The sequence below is a fragment of the Coptis chinensis genome, chromosome 2, assembly GCF_015680905.1.
Source record: "Coptis chinensis isolate HL-2020 chromosome 2, ASM1568090v1, whole genome shotgun sequence".
In the NCBI taxonomy this organism is placed as follows: domain Eukaryota; kingdom Viridiplantae; phylum Streptophyta; class Magnoliopsida; order Ranunculales; family Ranunculaceae; genus Coptis; species Coptis chinensis.
The window spans coordinates 50061892-50072790 of record NC_141457.1 but is presented as its reverse complement, the minus strand read 5'-3'; the positions used below and the strand labels follow the sequence as shown (position 1 = coordinate 50072790).

General features: G+C 35.1%; 1 protein-coding gene across 1 annotated transcript; it reads left to right on the top strand.

Moving 5' to 3' along the window:
• The first annotated feature begins 7782 nt into the window (after positions 1-7782).
• Positions 7783-10454, top strand: LOC147516402 (UPF0481 protein At3g47200-like). Its single transcript, XM_086588999.1, has 2 exons — positions 7783-8208; positions 9023-10454. The coding sequence occupies exon 2, from the start codon at positions 9023-9025 to the stop codon at positions 10334-10336; it is 1314 nt and encodes a 437-aa protein (XP_086445125.1). The 5' UTR covers positions 7783-8208; the 3' UTR covers positions 10337-10454.
• The last annotated feature ends 445 nt before the right edge of the window (positions 10455-10899 follow it).

The following is a 10899-nucleotide window of genomic DNA, read 5'->3' as shown; positions in this document are numbered from 1 at the left end:
AATCTGATACACATGCTGATGCTGAGCATGAACCTCATGAGCAACTGTGTGTTGTGCTATTTCAGCATTAGGAGGAAGGTTCTGTGCAATTTCTGGAGCCTGACTGGTGTTAGCCGATTTTTTATTTCTTTTGGTTCTACCAACAGCCATTGATCGTGATATTCAATAAAAACAGAAGAACATGGTGAAGGTATTTTCCCCACAGACGGTGCCAAAAGATGTCGGGGCGAAAACTAAAGCAAAACAGATCTACCCAGACAGTCTTAAAAATCTACCCTATCAATATCACAACTCATAGAATAACACACACAATTGAATGATAATGATAGTAAATGGGATGGTTTTTTTGGATGTTTGAGACTAAACCACATTTTAGTTCGATGGTTGCCTACATACCCTCGAGGGATCAAGTCTCTGAAAGTCTACGGAGTATAGAGCTTCCAATGTAGTTCTGTTGCTGAAAAACTCTTCAACATATAACCATCCGAAAAACTAGGGAATCTCTGGATATGGATCCTTATCCCTAGTTTTCAGTTACATTGGATAGAGTCAAAATCTCCTGATTCTGTGAGATCCGGTTGGTCCTTGTTTTCAGCTGATTACAGGCTTATAGTGAGGCTTGGCCCACATGCCATGCTGTGCCATGGCTACGAACCTGGGATAAAGCCTGCAGATATGAAGGGTCAAGTATGGGTGCCATGCCCAGAGGACATGCCCAGCTGATCCATAGAGACGATGTGCTGCTGAACATGTCATCGAGTTGGAAGTCTCACTGCCCACAATTGGTCCAACGAAGCCCCAGAATAGGAGGATCAGATAATTCCATGCAGACCATTTATGAGGGTCCACACAATTGTAAAAAAAAATATTGTGTAAGCATCTTTAGATGAATCCCTTTGAGTAAGCTGATTATTAGCACTCAAGATGTCCATTCCTTTCGCACCATGGGCAAAACCACCTAAGTAAGCTCATTAGGTGGCATTCCCATATCAGCATCATAAACAAATTGGAGGATAGGGCTAGAAGTAATACGTAGCAAATATATTAATTGTTAAAAACCGAAATCTACTACAGCCCATTGGCTCGAATCCGAAGAAAATGGGAGTCAAGGACTTACATGCAAAGCAACATTTTGGCAAATGTATGAGCAATCATATCAAAGACAACTACCAGTCAAAATATTATACACACAACATATATAACATGTACATAAATCTAACAGGTATAATATAAAATATGCTGAGCAGCAGAAACCGCAATAAAACTCGACCTGGCTTGTTGTACCAGCCCTTTTAGAGCACGGTCAGAGTGCTCTAACCAAAGTTAATGCTTACATGCTCCATAGACACAGTTGCTCTGTGGGGGGAAATGATAGAAAATAAAACAACCAAAGCCTTAAACAAAAATCAGCAAGACAAACCAATAAATAAAGTCAAGGGGAAAAAATTAGAACAGGATGACAAACATGAAAGTGGATAGAAACGATATCGGCATATCGCTGTACTGGACCATAAAACTAGTCAATGGAAATATTTGATCCCTCAGCACTGAATGTCCTATTCGGCTATTTGCATGAATTCAAACAAATAAAACTTTCTGAGCATCGTGGGTAGAAAGTTGAGGGGTGATGTTGGCTGGAGCTGAAGGCCAAGCCATTAATGCTTCTTCAGAGAATAGATTGTCACTACTCGCAAGTATTCAAATAAAAGGGCCTTGGTCCATACTACATTACTACCACACTCCATAGTCTACAAAAGAGCAACTTCTTGTGTTGCTCATGTGTGAGTGCTGCACCTTCTGTGAAGTAAGCTAATTATATAGTTTTCAGACTAAAATTTAAATATAGCTACCAAGCAGATGTCTTCTAAATTAGGTATTTTTTCTAAACATAAGTCAACAATTAATCTGTAATTTTGTCTTGATATCCTTAGTCAAATTCTTCTTATCAAATGGTCCCAAAACTTGACTCCGGAGACTGTAACAGTTGAGATTTTAGTATTTTTACATTCAATCTTCCAATGCAAATTCTTAAGAAAGACCTACCAGTGACCAAACATTGACATTGCATACTAAGAGGAGTAAGAGGTGCACCTGACATTATTTTGCTCTTCTGACACCACCTAGCATAAATCCTCAAAGTCGTCGCCTGCAATCAAGAAAAAAAAAACCGCATATGAAATAGGCAATAGAAAATACATCAGAGTTGCAGAAAATAGAAAGTTCAAGTGCTAATATACATATGTTCCCATTCCCAAATGTATAACTCACTTGTATAAACCATGGATAAGGTCATACCTCTCCTGATAGCTTCAGCTGTTTGTAACAAATGTTCAATCTGAGGTTCATCCAAGTCAGGATCACTCTCATCCACAAACTTATTGAGAAGTTCGCAACCCTCCTATATGCTCATTTTTTTTATCAATAGATTTGTACGTAATTTGTTGATGATGGCTTACAAAAGCAAATGGTTGGTTAATGTGTTGGATCCGGTAAAATTCTTCAACAGTCTTTTTCCTTTTGCTTTCGGCATCATAATCCCTGTAGTATATATTTCGTGTCAGTTTTATTTTAAAAATGTACCATTTTGAAGAACTAATAATGGGAATGGTTTTTCAAAAAAGATGAAAGAGACGTGAATGTTTGGCCAAATGCATTGGTATCAAGCACTTCAAAAGCTTTATATAATTCCACTTCAATGGGTTCATTAGGGATCTTTTTTATGTGTACTTCATTTCCTCCAACTCACTTGGTTTAATCATGGTCGAAGAGCAAAGTATATAAACAGGAGTGTTGAAATTACCATAGAAATTTGCTTGAGCGTAGGGGTGAGCCTTTGAAGAAAAACACTTGAAGATTGTGTGAAATATTTCCACAGTTGAACTCATAGGGGTCATATGTTGAAGAAGAAATAGTGACTGCAAAAATGAAATACATAACATGAATTTGCATTTGTAATAAAACTACATCAATCTGTGATTTTTTTTTAAAAAAAAAAGGTTCACTAAGTGCAAAAAATATAGTTACCTACGCAAAGAGATTGAAATTCACAGAGAGGATGAGATTAAACATTTAACACTAAATTCATGTTAAATGCAAAATGCTAAATTCATGTTAATCATGTACTCTGGCGGAGCACAATTATCCTATTTGTTTTGAAACACTAAATTAATGTTAAATAAAAAAAAATTAAAAAAATATTGACAAATTCAACAGAGGAAAAAAGAGAAAATAAATTGAAATTGAAAATATGAAGGAAAAGATCAATAAACGTACAGGAGACCCAACTCAGCATTTAGTTACAAAGTTGATCCCTCAAATTTCAGTAAGATTGATATGGATTGCAAAGGAAGAAATAGAAAATGATATTATAGAGTGAGGAAGTTAAAAACTCTGTAAGGAATTTCTTCGAACAAATTGACTAATTTGGTTTAGTATGGAAAAAGAAAGAACAATACTACCGAAAATCAAAATACCTGATTAAAGTGACGTTAGTGAAGAACTTGTATAAGACATCATGAGTGAGAGACCTTCGCGCGACACAAAATTTAGACATACATCGATCATTTCAAATTCCAATGATATCTACATAAATAGAGGAAAAGAGGCAAACTGAGATGGCATTCCATCTATCATAGAACAAATTGACCTCAAATTAGAAAATGAAGGTGTGCGACTTAATCCATCAAAAACTCTTACCAGTTGGAAGTCTCCTGTGCAGAAAGAGAAAAATGGAGAGGGATAAAGTAGCCACTCCCAATAGCATGATTCATTGGTCGCATTTGAACTTTCGAACTTATGGAGTTTTAATTGGGAATATGGAGAAGACGAACGAACGTTTTTTTTTTTTTTTTTTTTTTTTTTTTTTGTGAAACCACGAAATGGTGTCTCTGTTTGTTTTCTATTTTATGAAGACCTTGAGTTTTATTTTCAACATACATTTTTTCCGTTTTTGAAATTGATGTTTTCTACATTGTTTTGGTCTCTCCAGAAATTCATCTCACTTCTAATTGGAATTTTGTAGATTTCGAATGAATTTTAGTTATTTTGATTAACCCACTACTCTTTTGGTAACTGATTTAGTTCGTAGCTTTTTTTTTGTTGGTAGTTGACTTTTAGTTGGCTTCTTTAGTTGGAACTAATAAAAGAGGTCAACTTTTAGTTGGCTTCTTTAGTTGGAACTAATAAAAGAGGTCAAAATTGTAAAAGTCAGTCTGAAATTTGAGACAGATGTCAAATTTCAGTTTTTATGGAGGAAAAACAAAAAAAAAGTTTGTTATTTCCTCTAAACTTAAGAAATTTGCGTATGTGTACCTATACCCAATTTTCTGGATAAAAAATCATGTAATTTACTTGGCATCATGCCCAGTTGGTCATTTCGCTGGGTTTAAAATACAATGTCTTTTAGTTCGACTCATCCAAATCACAATCTATTGGGATAGTATCTTGGTATCAATATTCTGACAATCATATGCCAAAATGAACCGAAATTTCAGCTACACTATATAAACAAAGTTAGGGTTTATAAATTGAAAAGTGAGACAAAATTGGTTGCTAAGGTTTAGGATTTGGTGCCTCTCTTGAGAGTTTTGTTCATGTCCAAACTCATTAGTAGTCTACACAATTGATTGTTTGTTATATGAGAGATTTGTGAAGTTATAAGAAAGAGAAATTTGGGGGTTTTATTGAACTAAAGTGAGTGTGTAACACTATTTGATTCTCTTTCAATTGGAGCTTTTCTTTGGTTGTGGATTAGGCGCAAGCCAAACCACGTAAATCTTTGTCTCTCTTATTTGGTTGATTGGTTTGCTATTTTGGTGAGTAATTTACATTGTTTACTATTTGTTTATGAGTTATATAGTTGATTTCATATATCGTAGTTGTGGGTTGTTGTTTCTACTGCGTTTATTATTGGTTGTTCATTTCCGTTACATAGAATTGGTGTGCTCCATAATTTTAGGGGCACAACACAACTTTCATATATATATATATTGCAAAATCAACTAATTAGTCTTGTTAAAATGGCTCAACTTGCGGAGTTTTTGCGGAGTTTGCCTTGGCCCTTGGGCCCATGAAAATCTCAGGACTGCCTTTGGGTCTACTTAGCCCCATAATTTTTTTTTTCCTGAAAAATATATATTAACGAGATAATTTTTTTTTTTTTTGTGATTTGTTTTGAGGTGAAGTAGGGAGCACAAAATCCAACATTTTTATCATAAAAAAGAAAAGAAAGTGAGTCAAAAGATTAATGAAAAAATAAAAATAAAAATACATGAACCTAAATTGGCACCTGAGATCATTATCGGCAACTTAACCACCGTAGGCTTAGGTAATTAGGGGTTTTATCCGCAACGTAAGGCCTCGATCAATAGTCAATACTGGTTTTGGAGAGATCCACATTTATATTGTCGGCCTTCTTCAATTTATTTATCCATGTGAGCTATCTTTTTCTTTTGGATACTTGGTCAACACATCCAATAATTTTTTTTATACTCTTTTTATAAAAAATTGTCGATCTTCTTCAACTAAAAAATATAACAAAAGTAATCACGATTTTTTCGTTATTTGTTTTGAGGTGAAGTCGGGGGCAGAAAATCCAACAATTTTATCATAAAAGAGGAGAATGCGAGTCAAAAGATTAATGAAAAAATGAAAATAAAAATACATCAACCTAATTAGCACCCAATGTCATCGTAACCAACTTAACCACCATATGCTTAGGTAATTAGGGGCTTTATTAAGGGTGTCTCTTTTTGCCGATTTTCTGATTTTTTTGAAATCCGACCTGAAATTGGTCTGGTTCTGGGTGTAGTTTTCATGGGCCGATTTTCCGATTTCCAAAAAAAAATTAGATTGGATTCGAATATAACTCTAAAAACCGATCCGATCCGATATCCAATCCGAAAGTTTCGATATATAGCCGATCCGAAATTTCCGATATTATTGCCAGTTTATTATGAAAACATGTACTTCTCTCACTATCCACTTGATTAGATCTCGACCGTTCATTCATTTTCTAGTTTTTTATTTCCAAAAACAAAACAAAAACATAACCTAGCCACTACTTTTCCACTTGAATTGGACCACTCCACTGTCATTACACCGTCTGTCATAACAACAATGATATGGAAAAAAAAAATGTCATTGAGTCATACAATGACTTCCATACCAATCCAAAAGCCAAATTCCAATAGATAGAATGTTATGTAAAACTACTTAGAGTCCAAGACCATAATACATTATTTATGCAGACACTTCACACTTCAATTTCCACACACGAAAAAAAATTATTGAAACATTACAAATACCCAGACCTCAACATAATGCAATACTTGTTGTTGGTGGTTGCAGGTTCTTTTTCTCATTTTTTCTTGGATCACTTGTTTGAATGAAAATAGGTTTTCTCAGTAAACAAGTGCGTATTGTTGTTGGTACATTGGTGTTGTGGACATGGTTTTCTCTCCCTACAATGAACATTGGCGTACGATATTCCAAAAATAATTGAAAGTAAAGAGATCTTTGAAAATTTACCAAGTATTCCGAAATTTATGAGTTATTCTGAAATTTTCGAAAGTTCCGAAATTAGAAATATATTTTGAATCCGAAAAAAAAATTGGATCGGATTTGGCTAGTATATTAGGTTCCGAAAAAAATTCGGAAAAAATCCTAAAGAGATTAATCCGATCCGATCCGATCCAAAATCACCCTTAGACTTTATCCATAAGGCCTCAATAGTCAACACTGGTTTTGGAGAGATCCACATTCTTATGTTGTAAACCTTCTTTAATTTATTTATCCATGCAGACTATCTTTTTCTTTTGGATACTTGGTCCACACATCCAACTTTCTAAAAACAAATTTTTTTTGTAATTTTTTTATATATATATTTTTTATTTTATAAAAATTGTCGATCAAGTAAAAAATGTTATAAGTGAGCTAGAGTATGACTTTGAAATGTTCTCAATATTATCATTTATTATGACTATCCGTGGTGTGAGATTTTCTCAAAAGGCTTCAAGTCTTCAACACAAGTAGCTGTATTGTATAATCACAACGTATCCAAATATGAGACTAAATCGCGTGGAGAATCACAATTCCATTACTTTAAGAGCAACATGTACACAATGTCACGTTAGAATTGTCAAACACTCAAACTTCAACCCAAAGAAATAAGAATGGAAGGAGGGCTTTGAGCTCATTTACATGTAACCAATATTTATTAAGTTTTAATCTATTAATTTGGTCCAATGAAGGACAAAAGAAATGAGGCCCCCCCCCCCTTTTTTTTAGTAAAGACTTGACCATAGGAAAGGACAAAAAGAAAACAATGGCACAATAAACATTTGATCTAAGTTTTTTTTAGTTTTTGGCCATGTGATAATAGGATAATTAGATTTTGGCCTATCCTTAATTCAATATTAGGTTTTTGCCCATTGAAAGTTTCACACAGTCGCTTCTCACATATGAAGTTTCTTAATGTTCAACAAAGTCAAAAGTTAGTTGATGGCCATAACCTAATATTGAATTAAGGGTGTTCTAAAGTCTAATTACCCTATTATCACATGGGCCAAAAACTAAAAAAAAATTCGATTTAAAATTGTCATTTAAAAAATAAAATAAAATAAAACATTTGATTTATAGATTCGCCAGTGTCAGTGTCAGCTTCTCAACCCAATTGGGAGAGTAGTAGAGCCTCAAGTAATAAACAATTCAATTCACCACCAAACACTTGTCTTTTGTTTTCGTAAAGACTGACCACATACTTGTCTTAGATCATTGAAATTTGCATATGATGCCTCCCTGAGTCCGTGTCTGATTAGATAATTGGGCCGGTGACCATAGCTTTGGGCCTAGTTGAGAGAGAACAGAATAACTTGTAACTCTCTAACTTTTTTTTCTATTTTTTTTTAGAGAGTCAGAGTCTGAAGAGAGTTAATTTGGTGGAGTGCAGATTTTAACAGATTTTTAACTTCACAAGTTGTGTTTCACGACAGAGTTTAGATAGTTGGCCTTAAAAAATAAAACTTGGCAGTATGACACAATTCTGCCTATATGTTCTCTCAAATTGTCTTCGCTTCTACAACAAACTGTGAAATATTGACTCCCAGTTCTACAACAATTCTGCCTAACTTGAGCTTCTCTGTGCCTTCCAGCAAGGTTTCAGGCTAGGAAGGTGGGGTGGATCTGGTTCCTCAGTTCTCTTTCTCCAAGGTATCTATTCTTTGAAACTCTATTTTTCGCAGCATTAGGAAGTGCTGTTTTAGAACTTAGACTGGTCATTTGTCATTTCACTACATAAGCGTGCTCGTTTTTAAGGTTTTGAGGTAATATTCAAATTTGACACATACAAATTAAACTCATGAACGTTGGTGCACTTAAATAAGGTATTTCTTCGGTTCTTCCCAATCCCATCATCTTCTTTCTCTGTACAAGTTAGACGTCACACATAGGCCCGACTCAGTAATGGTGTTAAGAAAAAATCATCACCGAGGAAAATTAAAGTTTCACGCATTCCGGCCTAATTTTTTTTTTGATAATATATACATTCCGCCCTACTACTATCGGCATTAAGTCTTATTAGTTATTACGCTATCCAAAGTCAGAATGTGCATTATAAAGTAAAAATAGAACCTCGAAGACATCTCTTTAATTATACGTTTTATGCACATATCACTTTTAAAAATTCGACTTACAAAATGAATAGAGGACTGATTTTCCGGGGAGATGATCAATCCAATCATGAAGATAAAAGAAATCAGCTCATTTGAAAATTTCAAGTTGGTCACTAGGGTTGCGAAACTAAAAAAAATGGGCCACTCATTTTTTTCTTACACCTTTTGTCCTTTTGACCAAGTTGGACATTTGAGATGATCGAATTTTGGTACGGATGCTCTCCATGGTAGGAATTGAATTTCATCTCCACCAAAACTCAGCTCTCAATTCATTGTGCATGCATATTCCATCTTTTGATCGAACGAGATGTACACAAAGAATAATTGTTATTTCTTTTTTGATCTATTTGAAGATGGCACGTACAAGAATTCAAGGCTGTGATTCAGATCGTCATTTGGTAATTACAATGGATTGCATGATACAAACTGTGCCTCCCTTACCAAAGGAATGTTGTATATATAAAGTTCCGGAGCGTCTGCGAAGTGTGAATAAGGAGTGTTACACGCCCCAAGTAGTATCGATTGGGCCTTTACACCATGGTCAAGAAAATTTAATGCCTATGGAAGCTCATAAAATACGGTACCTACATTTGTGTCTTCAAAAAAATTCAAACATTAGCTTGAATGATTGTGTGAAACTTATGAGGGGACTAGAAGAAAAAGCTCGCACATATTATAATGAAGATCATTTTAACTGCTCCTTTAGTAGTGACAAATTTGTCAAAATGATGTTATTGGATGGCATCTTCATACTTGAGTTCTTCCTTTTGGGGTTCAACACAGAAGAAGAAAACAAATGCGATCCAGTCTTCAACTCTAAATCATTGTTTGGGAGTGTTTTTCATGACACCTTATTACTCGAAAATCAGCTTCCTTATTTTGTTCTCCAGAGTTTATTTGATCTGATAAATGGTGAAGACAACCAACGCACAACACATACCTTCCATAGTCTCACACTTCATAACTCCGGGCTTCTTTTGAAAGTGGCTCAAATTGATAAACCGACATGGTCTAACTACCAAGTAAAGCATTTCCTGGATTTGTTACTAGGCTACTACTTGCCTTTAGAACCCGAAAATCCACCTGAGAATACTGAAGAATTAATATTTTTGCCAAGTGCAACTGAACTTCGTGCATCTGGAGTTAAATTTAGAAAGAGTATGAGCAATAGCTTGTTGGACATACAATTTACCAATGGAGTGCTCGAAATCCCACCATTACATGTCCATGAGAGCACAGAGTATAGAATGAGAAATTTGATTGCCATGGAGCAATGTAATGGAGGTAGTACTTCATATGTAACTGATCATACCATAATAATAGACTTCCTCATCAACACTCCTGATGACGTTGCATTGCTTCAATCCTCTGGAATTATTGTTAATTGGTTGGGCAGCAAGGAAGAAGTATCTGAAATGTTTAACAAGCTCGGAAAAGGAGTGATTACAGGCTCTAAACCGTCCCATTACTACAGCCTTGTACAAAATGTGAATGGCTACTGCAAAGAACAATGGCATGTATGGAACCGGATACTGAAAAGGGATTACCTCGACAATCCATGGACAATCATATCACTGGGTGCTGCAGTCTTTCTTCTTGTATGCACATGCGTACAAGCTGTGTGTTCTATCATCTCTGTTCTTCCTAAGAAGCAGCATGGTCAATAGGAGTGAATAAATGTGTGATAAGTTAATTATTTCATGCTTCCTAATAAGGAGGGGATCCATTATCTTGTTTTTGCCATAGTAGAACTATAGAAGTATAGAACATATGACTATGACAAAATGACAATTTGATGTGCTGAAGCACAAAGGTTGAATGTCGAATTCAACATGATTTTGCAATAATGCGTAGCATATGGTAAAGCTTTCTGCAGATTTTGCCTTAATGGCAGCTTTCTGCAGATTCATGCTCCTTTAGTGGCAACTGTGGCATGTTAATGGCATTGAGGTACCTTAATGGCATGTTAATGCCATGCTTTTTACTGTTGTTGTGTCTGCGTAACAATGGCTTATAAAGCATGAAGTTATAGACAATTGTTTTATTATGCCTTGCTAATTTGTTATGTTTACTCAGGTAGAACCCAAGAAACTAATAATATATAGCATAAACCACATCTTTTATTTACTCTTAAGTACCTCAAGCAACTGCATCCATGGGCTGCCCTGAGGCTATTTAGAGGGTTAAGGGCAAACCCACACCGGTTACATTCTGAGATTCGAACTTGCAA